General features: G+C 46.0%; 1 protein-coding gene across 2 annotated transcripts in view; it reads right to left on the bottom strand.

The window, feature by feature from the left end:
- aff2 (AF4/FMR2 family, member 2) overlaps nt 1–23075 on the bottom strand; it is a 175809-nt gene that overhangs the window by 122400 nt on the left and 30334 nt on the right. For both annotated transcript variants that reach the window (XM_064329362.1, XM_064329361.1), the window contains exon 2: nt 9043–9163. In XM_064329362.1, coding sequence (XP_064185432.1) covers nt 9043–9163 — 121 coding nt within the window. The remainder of the gene's footprint in view (nt 1–9042; nt 9164–23075) is intronic.

The following is a 23075-nucleotide window of genomic DNA, read 5'->3' as shown; positions in this document are numbered from 1 at the left end:
AAGAAAGGAGGAGGCCAAGTCTCTGTTTAACTTAGATATTTGGTAAACCCTGACCCATGACCCCAGTATAACTCCAAGCAATGCGCCCCATAAACCTGCAATGGCATTATGGCTTGTTGTTAATAGATTTATTGCAATTAAAATCATCCTGGTAGAAAGCTATTCTCAGCATCGCAGATGTCTTGCTTTATTGCACACGGGCTATAATAGAAAAGATAATTGCTGGTTGCAAGGGCTGCCTTGTCTGACCCCTGGCTAAACACAGTGGTGGCACACTCACTATTACTGTCTGGCGTCTGGAAAACCAGCGTGAGCTCAGGAAGCTTGTTCGTCAAGCCTAAGCTGAAGGGGGCTATGCTGTAAATCAGTCACCATGGCGACAAAATTCAAAATCAGGAGCTGAGCCAACTGGAATCGCTAGATGAAATGAAATGTTAAGGGCAAGTAATCAAACTGGACTGAAAGGTTAACGTGATCCGTACAACTCCAATAATCATCTGATCTGACAAGCTGCAGCCAGGAAACACCAGTCAATTAGCACAGTAGCGCACACCAGGAACCACAGGGTGCAAGGGTTTCCCTAGCCTCTGATCCCAACGCATGTAAGTTACATTAGATTTTCATGTGCTATTTTTGACGGCAGACGAAAGCTGAATTGCATTGCGGCACTTAGAACTGAAATATGCCACATCGTGTAAAAAAAAACAAAAAAAACAAAGCAGTCTTTTTCAAGAGAGATTCCACATCACACAAATACATTTTCTGTGCCAGGTGAATGTCTGTCTTTGTGATTGTGGAGTTATATAACCAGAGTAAAAAAAGCCACAGCTGAATCAGCACCTTAACGGGCCAGCTCAGACATTGCAATTATCTGAAAATTGAAAAGGGAAAAGGCTATGAAAACACTCCCCTTGATGTAAGCGCCTTGTGAAAAGGTGACTCTCATAATGGAAAGTGAAACGCACTGACCCCCGGTTAGCATGCTAGTTTAGCATTCACTGCTTGCAGAAAAGGCAGGTAGGTGCGATAATAGAGATCACGGTGAGGCACACAAGCGCAGGGCAGCGCTCTTAAATTTTTCATCTTCCACCGCAAAAAAAAAAAAAAACCAGGTCCTCTCTAACGTTCAGATACCCGCGCGGGCGCGGATTCTTTCGACGGCGCTCGGAGGTTCGAGGCGCACGCAGGGGCCGCGGTAGCAGACCCGGTATTTTTAGCGCGGGGACCGGTGAGGGCGCACTTGAAATGCCGCGGCGTGGGCCTCCCCTCCTGCTGCTGCCGCCGCCGCCGCTGCGATTTCTCTGGGAGGGGAAAATCCATCTGGGCTCGACACAAAGGCCTCTTGTGCTGCGGGGTGAACCGCCTGCCCCGGCGTGGCAACACTGGGCCGTCGCCAAGGGCACGGTCGGCATGCCGACTCCGACTACGGCGATGCTGCTTTAATGTGCATGAGGCAGATTAGCCAGGTCAGTTATAGCTTCATATTATAATTATTTTTACACAATTAATGTTTACATATATTTTACACAAATACCCTTTAATATAAATATATTTTCTTGGTTTCACCAAGTAGAAATTATAGCACTTTTTATATGTAGTCCCCAATTTCAGGGCACCATAATGTTCACAGGTGTTCACAGGCAATTGATTTCACAGGTGTTTCTGATTAGTCAGGTGTTTTAAATCGCTTCTTTAATGCACGTATAAGAGAGCTTTCAGTATCTAGTTCTGATTCGAGCCTTTTGATGGCCTTTGCAGTCTGTTCTTGGCGTTTGTCAACATGAGCAACAGAGTTGTGCCAATAAAAGACAAGGAAGCCATTATGAGGCTGAGAAATAAAAAAAAAACAGGCCAAACCTTAGGCTTACCAAAAACAACTGTTCGGAACATAATTAAGAAGAAAGACAGCACTGGTGAGCTCAAAAATCACAAAGGGCCTGTTAGGCCAAGCAAGACCTCTATCAAAGAACTCTTACCATAATGAAGAAAAACCACTAAACAGCTATCTGACAGATTATCAACACTCTTCAGGAGGCAGGCCTGGATGTGTCGATGCCTTCATGAACAGCACTATAGAACTATAGAGGCCACACTGCAAGATGCAAACTAGTTTGCTACAAAAACAGGATGGTCAGGTTACAGTTTGCTATGAAGCACCTAAAAGAGCTGGAGGTTCTGGAGTTCTGGGTCGTGTAGACAGATGAAACCAAGATTCACTTGTATCAGAGTGATGGCAAAAGAAAAATATAACGGAGGCCAAAAGGAACTGGGCTAGGTAGGTATGAAAAGTGCCGTAATTTCTACAAAGTGAAATCAAAATGTATAGAAATACCATTAAATTAAACTTGAGAATGCACACTTCAACTACAAGTGAATTGTTTCATTACAAATCTAAAATTCTGGAGTACAGAGCCAAATCAAGAAAAAAAAATATTTGTCACAAACATTATACATCATACACCGGTTCCTTTGGTGGTTTTTTCAAACATAAAATCAGTCTGATTGTTATTCAAACGATTGGCCAATGCCGTACGAACTGAAAAAAAAAACAGTACTTCCTTGAATGTATTATTTAAATATAAAGACAAATCAGTTAAACGGGATTTGGGAAACTGAGTCAACTCTACAATATTAAGAGTATTCTTAGTTAATGGTGTAAAATAGAGGCAAGAGTAGTGTTGTACCAGCTAAGCGCCAATGCGCTCTGTTGCTGAGGTTCTTCATAGCATTCAAAATGTGAAAATGTAGTATTTATAAAAGAGGCACTTGTTCCCGCTTTAGCCAGACCTGCTTTCAATCCCTCTGTGCCTTTGAAAAGAGCTGCCTGCATTGAAAGACTCGCTCAATGGCTCAAAGATCAGCCGACCTCTCAACCAAACCTCAGCAAAAATCACGTTAAAAGCCCGTGGTGATGACACTTTGCAAATACTTCCACTTCATTTTTTTTCTCTCCCACAGCAGTGGCATCTAAATGAAGTTCTGAAGGGTTTTAGAGATTTTGTATGTTGAAGGCGTTAGAAGGAAAAGTGAGTCATAGAGAGCAGAGAGAAAAAAAAAACATCTGGTCTCTCCTCTCTCTACAGTTTTTTATTTGATTTTTTTTTCCTGGGAAACGGCTCTGATAATGAGCTGGTGCATGCTGGGAGTGGGCGGAGCTGAGAACGAGAGCACGTAAAACACAGTCTTCTACGGCTGGCTGCTCGTGATGCACAAGGTCAGGTCACTTTGGTACGGCTGCTGGATGGCGGAGGATGAGGTTCTCAATGGACTGCTTTGTAACCGCCCCCACCCTCCCTACACCCCCACCCAACCTTTCCGACCCTATACGTGTAAGATCACACAACTTCCCACCGCCGTGCTCTCACAGAACCAAACCCACCGCCCTGAAATCCCCCCAGCACCCAACCCCCCTGCCCTCCACGCCCCATTCCGAAGAGGTCTCACTTGGAAAAGAGGTTTTAAATCTCAGTGTGGCCTCCTAGTAAAATAAAGGTTTAATAAAGGTTTGTGTGTGTGGTGTGCATTTGTGAATGTGTGTGTGTGTGTAATGTATATATATATATATATATATATATATAGAGAGAGAGAGAGATAGAGACAAAGAAAGAGAGATAAATGTGTACAAATGTAGCCGCTCTTTGTCGGAAAAGACAAGCTTTTTGATCTCAGCAGTAAATGCTAATGTTCTTTCCTCTGATGGAATTTGAATGTAATCCAAAATAAAAAGCTAAAGACTCTTCAAAAAAAAACAAAAAAACACTTTTTTAAAAATTGTGTTTACAAAGCGATGCATTTACAGGAGTCTGAATACTGACGCAAACGCGTGGCAACCTTCATTTTTCCAGCAGTCTCCGGTGACTGGAAATTCTACCACACCTCCGAGGGTTCTTGCGTGGAGTGTGAAGGAGAATCTGCTTAAAAAGAACGCTCCCTAAATTGCACTTAGGAAAACATCTCAGAAATAGCTGCCGGTGCGTAAAAAGGTGTTGAGTTGTCAAAGACGGCAAAGCGGCGTGCAAAAGCGAGCTTTGATCGGAGCGCTTTGATAATTACGCCCGGCATGTTTCCCTCACCTTTACTTCGTTTAAAGCCGCTCCAGCTCTGATGTTGGAGCCAGAGGTTTATTTACCGAGGCTTTCCTGTCAGGACGGTATTTTTACAGGATCCCCGCCCCGCCTCGTGTTACCGCGCTGGAATCCGCGCTGATACCGATACCCTGACCCGGGGAGGCGGCCCGCATTGTGACGGACGCCGTGGCGGGCCTCTCTCTCCGGTCCCGGGATTGGCAGAGTCACACAATGGGCGCCTGTGTTCCCCTGTTATGAGCACCCTGGGACCTCGCCCGCTCGGCCCGAAACTGAGCGGCCCAAAAGGGGTGGAGGGCGGTGCCAGGTCCGCCGCGTTTCGGTAAAGGGGGTGGGGTGGGGTGGGGGGTGGGTGGTGGGGGGGGGGAGAAACGTTATCTCCTTCCTCCAGTCAAAACAGAAACGGATACAGCGGTGCCCGAACAGAGAGCCGGCTCTGTTCTGAATCACCGTTTTTTTTTTGCGTTTGAAAGACGTTTCCCGGATCTGAATCCTTGAAAGAGCCTCTTATTCTCATCAGTCGCGGGCCATAAAAGAAATCTTTACAGGGCACACATAACCATTAGTGCTTCCGAATAAAGGTTATCAATAAGGGCCTAAATGTACTAACACCTATGAGATGTTATTTGAAATCAATAGAGGCCTGACAGGCTATGAAAGAAAGCCCGGAGAAAGCAGTGCGCACACGATACAGAGGACTTATGGAGGAACGGCTCAGTGAGAATCAAGCAAGCCCCGGAATACGCTCCCGAGACAGAAATGGAACCGCAGAAATAATTTCAAATGACTCAATCCCCTCAAGAAAACATCCTGGGACACCAGAGGAAAGACGAGCAGAAAAAGGGGTTAAACGAATAATACCCCTTTTACGCACTGCTCCTCTTTTGACATGTAGAGGGTTGCAACTTCGCGCGGCAGAAATTAATTAACCTTCTCTAACTTCAGTCCTTGTCTGTGACAGACCCCATGAATAATACATATCGCCAGTGACGAGCGGCACTGGAAGCATTTGTAGGAACTCACAGCAAAGAAAGAAAGGGGGAAAAAAAGAGAAAAAACACCGCAGTGTAACTGAATAATTTCACTCCTATTCCACAATCTGCTACTAACTTCTTGACAGTTGCTTTGAGGACTGGGGGTATGCATTGTGAATATTTGCGAGCGGGGGACTGGATCTTTGTGAGGCGGAGGTGGTAAAGGACTGTCCCTGATCCAATGCAGGCAGGCGAGGTTTACAAAAGGACACCGAAACAAGCCGTACCCACGGGCTAGAGGGGAAGGCCGGCGAAGACCAGCGTCAACAGGGATCAGAAAAACCCTGTGCACTGGGATTTCTCTGAAGGTGATGGCAGAGCTGGGAGACGGCACGCAAGTCCCAAACAGCTGTTAGCAACACAGGTTCCATTAAACAGGATTAAAGGGGATTAACCACCCTGCAGACCCCAGAGACGGGGAGGAAGCACAAACACCATTTCGCGGGGAAAAAAGGTGCGGCTTTTAACCGGCGCTCGGTGCTCAGAAAACACATTAAGCGGAGGAGATAAGGAAAAGCTAACGGCGCGCGCGCGAGCTGCGTCCCGCGAGAGGAGCGGCTTCGCGGCGCAGCTCGCGTTAGCAGTCCCGGCGCAAACAAAAAAAAAATGCACCAGCGCCGCGGTATCCACGGAACCATGAGAAACGCGAACGTTTTTCTCACGATTAAATAAAAACCGATAATCAGAGACACATGCGTGGGTATGCTTTTTTTTGTTTCTTCTGCCTCCATACGTCCACACGGGGCTGCGACGGCGTTCCCGGCCTTGTCTACTGCGAGCCTTAGCGCAGTTCCGCAGCTGCCGGCAGTCCGCAGTCCGGGGGCGGGAATGCCCGGAGCAGCAAATTCCCGCACATTCCGACGGGAACCGAGGCAGACGCCGCCGGGTCTACGGGCGACGCTTTTCCGACGAGGCCACGCCCCGCTCCGACCGAGCTGACGGCCCATCCCCGGTGTCGAAGACGACCGACGCCCCCGCGATACGCTACGCTACGGTTTTTCCTCCCAGTTTTCGGTCGTTCCTGTGTACCTCGGCTGAACCGAGAGCCAGGCAAAGGAAAAAAAAAAAAACGAAAAAAAAAACGTCTCTCAGTAGTAGGAGCCACGGCCCGGAGGAAGATAGCGGATGTGTGCTGTGCTGATTAGAGAGAGAGAGAAGCCCGTGCCCGGGCGGTGCCAGAGCAGGGGCAGGACAGGGGCCAGGAAAGACTACACACTGTCGTGTGCGCTCTGTAATTAACCTTCAAAAGGAGGCAGCCTTGCGTTCTCCACCCAACATGGCTCCATGTGGCGATGAGAGGCTGGCTACGAGGCCCGCTTCCTAGAAGAGCCAGCCACCTCACGGCTTGCACACAACAGTTTATAAACTGTTTAAAATCTTTTTTTAAAAACGTTACTAGCATACATATGCAAAATGGATATGTGGAGAAATATAATACATTCTGTTCATATATAGTGTATTTACTGTACAAGTGTGTGTGTGTGTGTGTATGCGTGTGTTTGTGTATGCATGTGTGAGTGCAGTGAAGCTCTATTTATCAGTTGACTGTTCTTCACTCATTTAAAACATTTGAGAAATGATAAACAATGCTACAGTAATCTCCATAAAATATAATTTACCATCAGGCCCAATTTTACAAATATAGCTCTGTGGTTCCAAGGTACTCTTAGCTGTCCAGCTATTTTGTCACACTCATGAGAAAGTAATATATTAATGCCTGGTTAAAATGAAATGTGACATGCAAGCAATACATTGTTAAGATTGAGTGAAAAACATTAAATTAAAATTGAGTGAAAAAAAAAAACGTGACAGGAATAATAGCTTTAATAGCAGACAAATCCAGGCACTTACAGGATTGCAGAATAAACTATACAGATCCCTCATCAGAGCTGATCAGGAAGCAGGGAGTGAAGGATGTGTAGCACGCAAGGCTGCCTGCACTGGAACGGTACAAATGGAGACCGGGCCCACTGCACCCTCTCTGCCAGGTACCTATCCAGTTTGATTAGGGGGCTGAACACGCCGGAGAGCAATGGCCCCTACTACTACTGCCAGGGCCCGCATTGATCCCCCACTCACAGCACATGAAGAACAGAATCCCTCAATATTGACACCCGGTTAGCCGTCCTTTCACAGACTGCCTGCGGGGCACTTTGTCTCCTCATCCAGCTGTAATGCGAAATGGATACATTTCAGGGGAAAGAAAAAAGAGTGAGTGGGGGGAGAGCTAGAGAGAGAGAGAGAGAGAGAGAGAGAGAGAGAGAAAAGAGTGCTAGAGAGAGAGCTAGAGAGAGAGAGAGAGAGAGAGAGTAAGTGAGAGAGAAACAGAGAGAGAGAGAGTTAAGAGAGAGCAGAGTAGAAGAGAGGAGAGAGGAGAGCTAGAGAGAGAGAGAGAGAAACAGAGAGAGAGAAGAGTACTACAGAGAGAGCTAGAGTTAGAGAGAGAGAGAGAGAGAGGGGAGAGTGAGTAAGTGAGAGAGAGAAACAGAGAGAGAGAGAGCCTTCCTGACACTGCAAGGCATTGGTGTGGCTGTGTCATTGTTGCACTGCATCGGTGTTACAGCACAGAGTGTTTTATCTGGTACTCATCCATGTTAAATGCTCATGGGATCAGTCAAGCAAGATGCCAAGTTTCCAGAGAGTGGTTCTGATACTGTTTAATTAGATGCAGTATAGCCGATGAGAACCTGATCTCAGAACTGTAAAAGCAGGGGTGCACTTTACTCGGGAACAGAAAACAGACATCAAGACTCCATCCTGCTCTGCGCTCAGTCTTGCATCTCTGTCCTCTGACTGTTGAAAAGGAGGGATTTTTCTTTTGATGAAGCAAGAAGCACTGATGAGCTTGAATCTCAAGCACACTTCAATGCCGGGCAATCGTGTACATGCATTCTGTTATCTTGTTAAGAGTTCCCAAATTAAATATGCTTAAAGGACATTATTATTATCTCTTTGAAAGCTAAGACACAGTTATCTAATAGATACAACCCCCTTGTACCGAGACCAGACTTCCAGACAAGACAAAATGAAAAGATTATGGGTACTGTATATAGAGAGAGCTGTAAAAAACAAGAATCTTAGTCCAAGCAAAACCGTACTGCATAGTACTTGGACTATATTATTATTGCTATGCATTGCTGATGCTCTCATCCATGCCAAATGATCAACATTAGTTCATAATCTATATTACCTATAAATATAGCTGCTGATCCTCTGACGCAATATTGGTAAAGCGCCTAGCACAATGCCAGGATTCAAAGCTGTAGCCCTAACTGGAGGCCCATTTCTCTGTGAATCATTGCTACCATTCATGTGCTTTAGCATGAAACATTCTGTTCTCTAAAGGGTAAGTTCAGGACAAAGTATGCTGTTCCTTTGCCCAGGAGAACTTCCTATAAAACAAACAGGGGGCACGTATAGAGCCGGACCACTGATTTAAAATACATTTGAGGGAAAAAAACAGCTTTATGGACGAACAGGGAACAGTGCTGGAAAAACGAGAGGAACATTCCAAACTCCCCGGAGGAGGATCACACCAGAACCTGACAGGCATCCGACTCTGTTATAAACTTTCTCCTTTTTTTCTTTCTTTTTCCTTTCCTTTCCTTTTTTTTTTTTTTTTTTTGCAGGTACGCACACTGGAAAAGAGAACAAGTCTCTTCAGGGAAGCCAAATTATTTTCAGACCAACAGAGGTGGGGATGGGGAGTGGGGGATTTGGTGGGGGGGGGGATTAGAGGAGGAGTGGGGAGCAGGGTGAGAGAAATGTGGGGGGGGGGGGTCCAGTTTGGAATGGGGAAAATAAAGTCCCACGCTGCGATGCTCTACTTTTATTTAACAACCCCTTCTGCCTGTTGCCGGGGTAATGGGCGGCAGAGGACGAGAGAGCGGCCCCTCTGATTGGGCCTCCTCGACATCCCTTACCTTGTATGGCTCCCCGAACAGATTAAAGCCGGAGGAGAACAAATCTTCATCCCGCGGCACTTCCTGTGTCCTCCGCTCCCACTCTTTCTTCTTCAGCGCACTGCGGTCCTGCTCGTAATGACTGCGAAGACAGGAAAGGAAAGGAAAGGGGGGTGTGGGGGGGGCGGATAGACAGACCGTAAGGATGATTCCAGTTGGCATGCGAAGAATAAATACCGAACCCCTGCCTGGAAAAGATTTAAGGGACACCCTTATCTGGCTAATAGGCGCAAGCTGACGCTAAGCAGATGAAGGGTACTCGGGGCCCCTGGAGATGAAATAACCGGATCGGTGCTTAAATACTTTGTTTTCGAACCGGCACAAAAAACAAACCGTGAGGGTTGAGTTACAAAATTAGACGGAGAACAAAGCGACGGTGGCAGCAGTTGAAAGGACCGCAAGTCTCTTTGAGACAGGAGGCGCGCGTTCAATTTTACCGCTTTGTTCGCCCTGGCGTAAATGGTTTCAGCGGTGGTTACATTTTTCCAGAACACTGCTGATCATTTTTTTCTTTCTTTAATTTCACCAAAACGTCATATCAAAATGAACAATGCTTACTTAAATATTTTTACTGTATGAAAAATATGAAATGAGGTTAAATAATGACAAATCTGATAAATATATCTCACCAAAGTAACAGTTAATCAGATAGACAAATCCTGTAAGTTAAAATATTGATATCATTTTCAAGAGCGAGAGAAATAATTATAGTTTGAGGTTTTAATGGTTCATATTATCATACCCAACAGCCCTGAATATCGTTAGTCTCAGCTCCAGCAAAAGACCTTTCATTCACATATACAAGCAGAGAGAGTATCAGCTTCATAAGCATGTGTATTATTATGGGGTGTGGGGTGGGTCGAGTACCCAGAGCTTACTCTGACAGTATTTCTGGACTGTGGACCAGAGATGGTTGATTGGACTGCACTTAAAAGATCCACTCAGCTAACATCAGAGGGAGCAGCACCTCAATGCAAAAAAGCCACTCTGAACAAGGCCGGTTCAAGACCCCGTGTCGAAACCCAATCGCTTACAACGACCCGCATTATCCGGGTCCCTCTGCGGGTCTCCAGCCAACCACAGGGCCTCCCCGCGGGCCAGGAGAAGGCCGGCCCGGGCAGGCGGGCGACAGGGAGACCGGGGGAAATCCAGGAGTCCATGACACGACAAACATGAGGGATTTTTTTTATTATTGTGTGGTCATCTACGGAGCCACGCCACAGAGACTCTGAGAGAGCAAAGTCTGGGTGCTTTATGTAATATTAAAAATGTGCCCTGAGGTGGACTGTAAGATGAGGGCCAGGCAGACTTGTACACTTCCGCCACGGCCTGGCTTTGCACAACAGTTATGGAAGGTCTGGCTTTACAGCGGCTGGGGGGGTACGTAGTGACCGTGGGCAGCCTGGGTTCAGTCGCAAAATACAAACCTCCTGCAACGAAGGACAGCTTGAAAGAGCCTCAGGTGTACTTCAACATGTAAGCATTGTATACTATATTAGCCTTGTGGAAAATTAAATATTACTGTGTGTACGATTATACGTGAAAGAAAAAAAGAGGTTACTGCTGGTACTTGCTATTGTATCATTCCCCAGGTAAGTGCTGATTAAGGAAGAGAATACATTATTATTCTCACATAAACATAATCTTCTCATCGCTCTTTGTTTACAAAGGCACTTTAAAGCCGCCAAGGACCTTTCTCTGATGAATGATTATTAGTTTACCTTCCAGTGTCTCCGTCTTTTAACATTTGACCATAATTGGACCTTGATTTCAGGTTTTATGGGAAAAAAAATAAGATGAAGAACTTTTAACTGAGCCCAAGGGTAAGCACTGTGAACGCCAAGGACGCTCCAGGTGAAAGGCCTTTGTCCAACCAAGCACTTTCCCTGCGTTTCTATCTGTCGTCGGGCAGTTTTGGAAGCGTTTTAAGCCCATGTTCCCGCAGCCAGGCCCGTGTCCAGTGCGAGTGGACACAGCTGCCGCGTCGAGCTCTATCGCCACGGAAACACAAAGAGCTGTCCTGCAATTGGCCGTGATAGATAGGAGACAGAAGACAGAGAGGGGGAATCAGTTTGTTTTCAATCTGCCCCGGCTCTGTTCAAACACACCTCGGGGTCTTTTGGTTTTTCCAAAGCATTTAATCCATCACCAAATTATTTTGGAAAGGGGGGAACGGAGGGAAGAAAAACGAGGCCCCGTTCGGGAACGACAGGCGATCCCTCTAATAGGAAGGAAAGCGAGGGAAGGTAGAGGGAGAGAGATAGAGAGAGAGAGAGAGAGAAGAGGAATAAATATGGCTGAGATTGACGGCGGGGGCCCCGCAGTAATGACAGCAAGATGTCAGTTATCTTTATGTCAGCGCGCTTTGCGCACCTGACAGCGCGCTCTGACAGCCCGATAGATCACATTCACAGCTGTCACAGGGCTCGCCGAAACAGTAGCTTCCCCTGACACCAAATTACTTTCTTAATGCAATGGTGCTTTGGGTGGATGGGGGAGGGGGCACGGGTGGTGGTGGCAGTAGAAGGGGGTGGGGTGGGGGGTGGGGGGGGGGGTTAGGGGGCACTGATAATTAAGACACCGAAGGGAGATGTGACCAGGAAAGTCCTCAAGGTGTGTGGCCGAGCGTCATGTGACCACCGCACTGGGATTCATGTTTGCTCTTTTCCTTTTCCTCCCTGCTCCCATTGCCCGTGTTTTGGAATCCGTTAATTAGGTAGAAAATTCCGGATGACAATATGAATAGCAGACTGCAGGCTTCTCTGATGATATCTCTCTGGCAAAATGTGGCATTTGCAGTTTTTTTTTTACATCCCTCTTCCATTTCCCCCCTCCCCCCTCCCTCCTCCTCCTCCTCCTCCTCCTCCTCCACCCCCACCCCTTTCGCCCCACCCAACCCCTCCTCTTCCCAACATAACATAAAAAAGCTAATAGTGATATCTGCGGTAAACCGAATGAATTTAATCTTCGCTGAGCTCCACTGCACTTGGAAGATAACCAAATAGACCACTTTTTTTTTTCCTCCCCTTTCTCCCTCGTCTGTTACCCGGCACTGCGAGCAGCCCCAGCGAAAGCCGCACAGAAGGAGAGCCATAATAAGCTGAGCGCGGCACCGTTATTACAATTTAACAGCCAACAACAGTCGCCGATTTCTGATTTAAACAGCAATTATTAATTTGAAGCACCAGCTAATTAAAACTACAGCCAAGCATTTAGCCCCTTGTTACAATTATTTCGGCAGTTTATAATTATAAGGACCTGCTTATCTACTCTATTAATGCGGGGAAGGCGGAGGCGGGGACCGCGCCTGTTTAATTCCCCGTTCCTCACGCAGGCGACGGGACTGATGGAGGGACGATTGGTGCCGCTTGTCATGCGGGCTCCAGGGGGACGGCCTGGGCCGTGCGGGCGGACGGGCTTAACCCCTCGAGGTGTGAGGTCGCAAACATGTGACTAGAATGTTCTTAACTCCACACTCTAATGCTGATCCTGAGGCAGCTGTAAGCAGTGGAGTTCTAGAACACTGGCTGAGAATTTTGAACAAAAAAAAAAAAAAGCATTCCAAAAACTCTACTCTTCACAAGGTTAAAATAATAGACTCGTGAGGAGAGAGCAGTGACCAAAAAAAAAATAGCGCAGATCACCAATGCAGGGTGCTCTAATAATAGTTATTTTTTAATTGAATATGCTTTCTTAGTAGATTTCATTTTCTCATACTGCGACCATCTTTCAGTCAACACAGAAATAAAGCTGAAGATTCCTTATGGTCCCAGGCTTTAGCACTCTGGTCGCCAATGAAGGTGACATGGCAGGCAAGGCTATAAATATTATTCAGCCCCTCCAGTCAAAGCCAGTACTGCAAAATGTTGTGTAAATATGTAAGAAACATTGCTGACTGAAATGTGAGATGCCTTGGATAGGCAGCTGGCCCTTCCCACATACTGCACTGATGACATCACTGGATCTAAGGCAGCTCTGACTTGTAGCTTCCAGTCAGAGGAAAGGAGCTGGGAGATATTTGGATATTTCAGAACAGGGTCTTTGCTTTTTAGTGCACATCTCACAGACTCAAATGAACTGCATTTACATCCAGTTTAGTATCTTGAAGCAGTCAGAGATCTTTGAGCAGAGACAGAACATCCCTACTGATAAATTCCATGTTTCTCAGACAGACCGGGACCACAGCTGAGAGAGCCCAGATTTCCCACAGCTGGGCTGACTGGGCTTTGAAAGCATCCCACAGTCATTAAGATGACGCTTTGTGCAAGTCACACACGGCATATCAGAGACATGCGCCGCTGCAGTCCATAATCAATAATGACTGACTAAGCCTCCCCGTAGTTGTTTGCAAGGTAAGGGGTATTTTGGGCAGAGATGAGCCTGGTGGTGTTGTGCAGTGCTGGAGAGAGCTCCGGTTCGGCCCATCTGTTTGGCCTAGTCCCGCGTGTGTGAGGCATCAGAACCGCTCTCAGACCCCCCTCGGCCCGGGTTCCGGGCGCGGGGTTTGGGTTTGAGAGCGCTCTGGCTCTGTGGGGCGGCGCTGAGGGTGTATCGCTGCACGCCGCAGCTGTGCCATGCGGCAGAGACGTCTGCATGCCCTGCCACCCCATCTGCTCCTGCCTCGTCCAGAGAGGGCTTTTCAAAGCCCACTTCAACTGCTGCTGCTCAGCCACGGACCGTGTATGCGTGTGTGTGTGTGTGTGTGTGTGTGTGTGTGTGTGTGTGGGGGGGGGTGTTTGTGTGTGTGTGTGTGTGTGTGATGATGTGGTGGCTTGTGTGTGAGATGGGTTGTGTGTGTGTTTTTGTGTGTGTGTGTGTCTGTGTGTGTGGATGTGTGTGTTTGTAAGTGTGTGTTAGTGTGTGTGGGTGTGTGTGTGATTATGCGTGTTTCTATGTGTGTGTGTTTGTGTGTGCCTGTGTGTCTTTGTGTACCTGTGTGCCTTTGTGTGTGTATGAGCACGAGCGCACATGTTTGTGTGAATGCATGTACGCATGCATGCGTGAACACTCAACACAACCACCTTACACCAGAGGACCACAGCATATGACCCTATTTATGCCACTTGTCTAAAGAAACACATTTGCTTTAAAAAAATCCTTGTTAAAAATATTAGTTGTGAATCCAATAACAGCAGAATACGTTCCATAGACCATAAGTGTACGCAGCGGCCGAGCAGAAAACCTCGAGCAGACCAGAAAACCTCGAGCAGACCAGGCTGCTGGGTAGCGTCGGAGTCTAAACAGAAGAGTCTCTCAGATTAATGAGTTTCGCGGGCGGTAATTGCCAGGTGCCAGGTTATCAACTTCACTCGCTTGCCACCGGCACCTCGGGGACTCGCTCTCCTTCGACAGAGAGGCCATTGTTTGCACTCACTGCCCTAATGATTCTGAATGCCCACACGTCACTCCTCCTCCCGGCCTGGCATCTCCAAACCATTACCTGTCTCTCTGTCTAACTCGCTGTCTGTTACCAAAGTCAAGGTGAAACCCTGCTTTGTTTTTCGAGTGACATCATAATTTACTCTTGCTAAAGCAGGGCTATTATGTATTCATTGCTGTATTTAATAAACCGTGTATTTCCCCATAATAATCTAATATACCAATAATACGTGTTTATTTACACACATTTAAGTGCATACTTTGTATATGTATACATTTGTCAAATAGAAAACGATCATTGGCATTGTTATTGTTGCACACAACCCCCATTTTTCTGAGATGTGTAGAACAGTGGAGAATACAGAAGCTCATGATTACACGCAATGGACCAATTAGGAAGCACGCCTGGAACTGCGTTACTTCCGAAATGTCATGTTGTGAATATTTCAAGAGGCAGTCCCAGCTTTTTTTTTTTTTTTCCTCATGCTTGACCCAATTTAGTGAGCAGACCTCACGACATACCAAAACGTCCGCCTGTCTGCTGAACCCCCCAACCCCCGCTTCCTCCTGCTGCCCCCCACCCCCCCCCACCCCCCATGACCCCCACCACAACCCCCTGAGGAAAAAGCCTAGGCTGACGGAATGAGACACGGGTAAAAAAAAAACGAAGATCCGCTGACCTCATTGGACCAGCACTAGCCTAATGCACAATGCCATTACTCACAGAGACGCACTGTATGCTCAACTAAGAGCGCTTCAGAAAACGTTAGAGAAGGTAACACAAAGTTCACACAAAGCAGGTAAGGAGGACTGGAGGAGGAGTGGGGGTGGGGGGGGGAGCATTTGTATTGTAATTAAAATAAAAAAGAGTGGCACGTCCGTGCTTGAGCATATAATACAGCACTCAACCGACAGTGTAATAAGCAGGGGGATTTACGGCTTCTATGTGTCCATTATGCTTTTAATGATCCTGTACCGCCAGTTTCGTTCCATTCCCTGCTCTTTATGCATTTCATATCTCGCCCGCACATTAAAAAAGATTCATTCTCAACCGTTACCGTTGTTTCAAACGTCGCTGCTAAACTGAACGTATACTGCATACCGTAATTTCTCTTTCAAGTAGGCCTAGTTTTAAACTAGCTAAGCGGAAAAATATTAACTATTTATTTTAACTATTCGGTTTGCATAAAAAGGCATTCTGCCCCGCTGTGGGATTGTATGTGGGATTATTTCACACACATATATATATATATATATATATATATATATATATATATATATATATAATATAAATCAGCAGTAATGGATCCGCTACAGTGTACTCAGTACTGTGTTTAAATAAATGTGTGCAGCTCCTTGCTCTCTACAAGCTTGTTACATCAGCAACATCCTAAATAAGCCCGGCGATGGGAAATAAATCAACCGCCAAGCTCGCTGAGGTTTTTTTCTTTTTTTTTTCTCTTCTTCACCCTTTAAGCCAGCGAAGGGCTTTTTAGCTTTTTAACCCGTGGCTCTTTCTAATTATGTGTGGCCCGCGCTCGAGCCGCCGGAGAATATCGTTTGAGCGTGTCTGATGGAGTGGGAGCAGGATGGAGGATGTCAGGAATTTAACCATGTGAATTTAATGTCAGCGCCCAGTAAATATCTCCTCTCCGCAGACCCTTGGTGGCAACCGTGACAGCCCGACTGTGTTGCACTATGCAGATTTGCATGTGTATGCTGCTATTAAAAAATAAGACACATGTCAATCATCTCTAAAATAAACAAACATGCTATGATCTACCATGGTATTGGGTATTTCTTGAATTCTGAATTAACCAAATAGCGATAATTACCATGTCCTGCATGCTTTAAGAATATTATAAAGTACCCAGAGGCTTATATCTGAGCTGTCTATTTCAGTGATGCCAATCCACAGTTAACTTGAAGCAGTTGATCCTAAATAAATGTTATTATTGCATATGGACAAAATGAATAACTCATAAATCCGCCTCATAGAGGATTTAAAAATGAAATGTCACTCTTAAAGGTTCTGAAACCTCAATGCAACAGAATGTGGCTAACAAATGAGCAGAATTCCTTCGTAAAACCCCAAACTGTAAGGAGGCATTAATCTTCTGTCTCATTCCCTGGTTGTAATCGATCGGGAAAAAAAACAATTTTGAGTCAAATTTCAAAGAAACTTTGACGAATGGCAGCTCTGCAATTAATCAGATTGCACAGTTCGCATTTGCGTCGTAATAAAAGCGCGGCTGATAGACAGAAAATTGCACTGACAGGGGAGGAGTCCTAATCACTTTCTGTTTTTCGACGAGAGACCCCCGCTGCTTGGTAAAATTAGAGCGATCGTCCATTTAAACGTGCTTAATAAGTACAAATTCCTTGAAGAGCACGGGGCCATATTGTCATCGTAAGTCAGCGCTCAAGTGCTGCCAAGACATGAGCGGACGCTGGGGACGGATTTAACGAGTACGGAGTCCCGCTGCTTCACACAATGACGGTGGGACCGCAGAGATCCCTGGCGACGGCGTGGCTGAATTTTAATTAGAGCACGCATGTCCTCACGCCCCGTCCCAGAACGCTCGCATCAGAACAGACGCAGAGTAAACAGGTACAGGATTTTTTTTTTTTTAAAACAAACATCGATTTAAGATGCTTTTAAAAAATAATAATAATAAAAATGCATACAAGGGATATGTAGGACTTTCATCGTCTCCTTTTAGGCCTAACTTTTGATTCAGTGGTGGTGGTATTTCCTGAGATAATTAAGGCAACAACACCCTTGATGCAAACACAATAATAATAATAATAACAATGATAATATAGACAGCACCTAAATAATTCTAGACAGCTGCTATGACCTCTCTACCACCCACTCCTCCATGAAAAATCTGTTCATATACTGGACACACAAAAATACTCAGGATCGGAAAAAGACCTCAGGATCTACCCCCCTGCACAATCAACCCCTTAAAAGCTCCAGAGATACAAACACTCGCATCTGTAAAGAAAGGAGAGAGAGCAGGACATCCTTACTGGGGACCGCAGTGGTGGGGTTAACTAAGGGAACTGCCTTTGATCTGAAATTCCATCTCTAGAAAAAATGAAGATGAGGCTGCCGGTAGTTCTATCATATTTTCTTTTATAAGGGCACAGAATAAAAGCATGAAATTAGATCCATCTATAAACAAAGGTTCCCTGCCATAATTTTCACACACGCACAGCACATAATTAGCATTGTTTTCTTTCCGGTTGACAAAGTAATAGACGGAAAACACTAGGTTTTACACCCTGAATTTATATATAATGCCATTTTATTGTTCATATTGCCAGCCCAATGCAGTTCCAGAGTATATTTCCCATGACAACACTAAAATCAGAACTTGAATTGCTTCGGTACAACACCCATTTGTTTCAGTGGGATTCCAAAAAAAAAAAAAAAAATTCAATGAATTTGATTTAGCAACATAATAAAATAGACATTTAAACAGAAAAGCCATATAAATTAGCCTACAGGCATCTACTTAAAAGCTAGCAAGCTAAACACTGTAATGTAAATAAAGATTGCGGTGGAATAATTGTTAATATAACTTAACCAAAATGTTCTCCTGAAAAGTTACTGCAGCAATAACGGTATGAAACCAAGACCGCTCCATTTCCAGAGAATGTGATGCAAAAACAGTCATCCCTTGTCAAAGGTTCACAAGCCCCGCCTGACAAAAGTTTATTTTCTCACATTTGATGTTCTCCAGAATGAATGCTCCCTGCCCTGGGACAACAGATGATATTTAGCTCGATGGCTAAGTGGCCGTTCATTGTCCCTGTCAAAAATAGAAATAAATAAATAACAGCACTCTCAAGAGGTGTCAAGAAAGTCGCTCGCCTTGCATTTGGCATTAACGTGAGAGGGCATGCCCATGTTTCCAAAAATGAAAATATACTAACATTAAAACATTATGTGGCCAGAATGACATGTAATCCGGTGCCGGGTTACTGTACCTACTTAAATGGGCCTACTAATTATAGCTATTTGACAACTGTGTAAACGAGAGCAAGACTGGCTCACTGCCTTGTGGTAAACTACTTACACCGTCAACAGACCACAAATCAAAAAAAAAAAAGGAAACAGCGGAACTACGCTCATTGCCAAACGAGGAGGAAGTCATAGGATATTAATGATCTCACTCTCAGGTTGTCTCACAAACAGCACGTCGAGTCCGGAGTGCAGGCAGAGGTCAGGAAAATATTGGCGAGGCTAACTCAGAGCACAGTTACAGTCCCTTCAAAGGGGGGACGAGAGGTGCACACATGACCCCTTCACCAAAGCGGTGATTCTAGTGTTTCCTCCATCAGTCAGCCTCCACGATAATGAAAAACAGAAAGAAAAATAAATAAATAAGGGGGGGTGTTGGAGGGTTGGGGGGGCTTGGGGGGGGGGAGTCTAACACACTGAATAGAGAGAGATTTTTTTTGCAAAATTCTGTAGGCAAGAAACGGTCCTCGGCCAATCATATCCATGCTGGTCAAATGATCAAATGATCACACAAAGTCAGAAGAATACCTAATGCTAGATCAGTCCATGAAGAATACCATCTTATTAACATTGTTGCACAGTTCAGCTACACAGTATTCCCTGAAACATAGTCAACAAAGCTACCAATTACTCTTATAGGTCACCTATGGGCTATGCCATACATTCGCTAATGCTACTGTTTTTATGCTTAGACCCTCTTGAAATAACATAAATATTCATGCATAAGTTAACAGTTCATTTAGCAACACATTTTTGCAAGCTGATTTTAGGGGAGAAATGTTCAAGACGAGTCCTCGTGCACTTATGCTGTTCATGAGAATTCCAGCTGCGAATTGCACATTTTCGCATTTCAGCGGCTTTACGACACCTTTTCTCTCCGTTTTTTTTCTTTCTTTTTTCTCTTTTTTTCGATAGCTCAAAATCTGCTGCTAATGTTACTCCCCGCACACAAACCCGCAGGGGGTCTAAGAAGACCAAAAGAGATGTCAACAGCTACCAGGCCTCGGCCCCTTTTTTCCCCCAGCCACAGAGCGTATCGATCACACACACGCCGCGCCTTCTGCCACGCGCGTTCTCTCTCTCTCCCTCTTACGCTCTATTGTGCTTTAATACGACGCGTCGATCGCTCCTGGGCGGCCCGTGAGCGAGCGCGTTGGGCGAGCGAGCGCATCGGGCGGGCTTAAGGGGCGGGAGCGGGGGGGTAATCAGCGGCTTTGAGGAGGCGACGCCGCCCCAAGCCTTTCGAGGAGGAGCCGCCGCCGCCGATCGCCTCGGCTGATGATGTCAATTTTCCAAGCGGTCCCCGGAGACAGGCCAGGCACCCCGAAAAAAAAAAAAAGATATGGCCTCTCGAGCAGCAGGGGGTTAGCGCCAGACTCTTATTAGACTAAAGGCTCGCGGTCCGCGTCCGTTTTTCACGTAGGCGTCAACGGGCTCATAAAGATCCCGACGCAGGCCTACGTGAACTGGGCGTATAAAATCTCCTCCGCCGCTCGCCGCTGTGCTGTATTCCACCAGGTATTTTCTGAATAAATAAATAAATAAAGAAATAAATAAATAAATATGGTATGTTTATTCATTAAATTACGCGTAATGCCCTTTGGGGACCCCAGTTAAATGGACAGTCAGCAGAAAGCGCGAGTGTTTATTTTGGCTAATAAAACCCGAGGACTGAGCAATGCTGATCGCCATGGTGATAACTCCTCTCCGGCGCACCGCTGTGATTGGAGGTGCCGTGCCGGTATATAAGTAGGCCCACTTGACAAAATGCTCAATAGGCAAACATTTTCGAAAAATGCAATCAGCAGAGCAAATGCAGTAGGGATTACCAACCCCAATACACGTATGCAAGTCTTACTCCATCCCGGATCAAGTTAGAGAGTCTGTGGGGAATGGGGGGGGGGGGGGCCTGGGGGGGTATTGGGTGAGGGGGGAACTTTTTATTCACGCACAGGATTTTACTTCAGTAATCGTACGAGACGAATCGAAAAACCGCCAGAGAGCCAATCTCCCCCCGTGTCGTCGACAGGCACACTGCTGGCTGGCTCGCCACAAAGGGGCTGTCTCTGAACAGAACACTCCTGGCACCGGGCGGCTCCGTGGCAGGACTGTGAGGCAGCAGTGGCAGCGGCGGCCGACCGCTCCAGAGTGTGTCTCTTTCCGGGCAGCTGGGGCTGAGGAGAACGCAAGCGCGCGCCCCGCTCACAGCACCACTCAGCGAACCGATCTAGGCTTTCTTCCTTTTATTTCGTTCTCGAGCGAGGGGTGCGCTTCAGATAAGATTGCTGCGACACGTCTCCTCGCCAAAAGAAAACGCTCCGTTCGGCCCCCCCCCTTTCTTATCCTCTTCATCTGAGTAGAGATCCCACTGACTGGTGGAATCGGTGAAAAAACGCCGTCGTTTGAATAGAGTTCGCTCTGAGGCATCAAAAGCCCTCGCACTGGGGATGAGAGAGTGACAGAATCACACCAATCTATGCACCGGGTCACAGCAGCACAGCTGGACATAAGAGCTCTTGGTAACACTCGAGAGAACAATGCAGATATAACTGCATAACACAGTAATGATAACATCATTAAAAATGAACTGTTTATTGTCAGCAATAATTAATGTACATAATTATGTGTTATTAAGAAGGCCAGGGTGGCCAGTTTGATAAAACATCCCTCAAAAGATGTGATATTGACTGCTGAGATGGTAGCATAGCATTATAGTAAGGTAGCAACAGAGCATAATCCTGCCTTGTGGGGAATTCTTCAATTTGCAAATACTGGAAGAAGTGCATTTTTAAGTATATATATAACTATATATACTATAGTTATTAGGCTAATGTTTTCTTAAGTGTTAATAACTGCACCATAATTGAACGTAGTACTGATTTTAGGGTTCGGTATCCACGTCTGAAATATGAGTGGACTGTATATTTACCATACTTTCTTGCACAATAGGTATCCTGCACTATGTTCACTATGATGCCATTACTTCCTTCTTCTTCTGAGGTCAAAGGTCAAAGGTCAAAAGGAATCAGACGCCCAATCATTCTGCAAACAGAAATGTCGGCCTAAGCTTTTGGGTGGAGCAGGAAGCAGAATGAGACGTTAAACAGCCCACAGCTGAGTTGCCAAAACTATTTTTGAACAATTTTCAGACAGGTGGACAGCAGGACTTCGGAATCTCTCCACCGCTCTTACAAAACCACAGAAGAAAATATGAATCACTGTGCACTGACGTTTGTTTATTTAAGGGCTATATCTCAAGCCCAGCCGTTCCTCCAGAACGAAGTTACATTATTCCACAAGAAATGAATCACCAAACTTTTTGACCTGGTGGAAAAATTGAAATGCTAGTACGGCAATAAAAAATAATGGCTAGCAATGAAACTGATGCAAGACGGGAATCTTGGGTGTACGTTTGAACCAAATACGTGCCAATAAACTTAAAGACCTCAAGAGGCTGTCACTTTTGATCAGTCCAACAGGCAAAGACATTTAACGACTTTACACTTTTGGTACGAGCGACCTGCCGACTCCATGCCATTTGACGAGAGCGACTTCATGCGACGTTTAATGGATTAACAGTGTTTGGTCATCGTCACAACCAGAACACTAGTGCGACACAGTTAGTCTGCCCATTTTATATTGCTCCACTGGCCATGTCTGTCATATATGTACATATACAAACACCTAAACTGACAGACCACCCCCTCCCCTGAATCGTGTACACGTATACAGGAAGGTAAGACCTTTTAAATTAAATCAGCACTCAGTACTTCCTCAGTAGGTTTTGCGCTTTGTTCTTTGATTAATACTGTCAGATTAGGGGGTTTAAAGGAGCAGCCGATCAGCAGTTCCCCCCTGATCCGTCGCTGGCAGCCAGCGCCTTTCGCTCGCCAAACCGAGACTTCCCCCTCCGCCTGCCCCAGCCAGGCATGTTAGAACGAGACTCCGATTGATACCATGTGGGCCGGCCCCACAAAGGCCCATTGTGTTCCGCAAATTCCGCGCGAGTCACATTTATCGAGTTTGACTTCAGCTTGGCTCCCGCGACAGAAGCTAAGGGGCCGAGCTCAACCCGGGCCTCACGCCGAACGGAGCGCTCGGATCCCTAATGCCCAAATCGCACAGCCCCGGCGCTCAATATCGCTCTCTCACTCCCTCTCTCTCTCCCCCTCTCTCTCTCTCTCTTATTCTTGTTCTCTCTGTCATTTGCAGCTGGAACTGCAAACAGAGACTTGCAGCAGTAAATATGGAGAGAATGATGATTTGTAACTAAACATTGCTTAAACGAAACATGTTCTGAAGCCATCAGTTCACATCAACTGATATTCATATCAGGCGGAACTGAACAACGTGACTTGGTACGGAGAAAAATTTCTGAATGAACAAGATCGACGTTTTTTTCCCCCCATTCATCACTAAGTCCTCTCGCTCAAAGACTTAGTACTAATTGAAGGAGTGACTTTAAGCGCTTGCTAATTAACTGAAATGCAAATACATCTTGCACGCTGATATAACCCCCACTTTGAGCTCTGCGGGACGTGCGGTGCCTTGGCCTAATCTTTGTTTTGCAAAGGGGCTTTTA

The sequence above is a fragment of the Anguilla rostrata genome, chromosome 3 (genome assembly GCF_018555375.3).
Source record: "Anguilla rostrata isolate EN2019 chromosome 3, ASM1855537v3, whole genome shotgun sequence".
Taxonomy (NCBI): Eukaryota; Metazoa; Chordata; class Actinopteri; order Anguilliformes; family Anguillidae; genus Anguilla; species Anguilla rostrata.
Note: the sequence above shows the minus strand (reverse complement) of the source record. Positions and strands in the feature narration are given on the sequence as shown.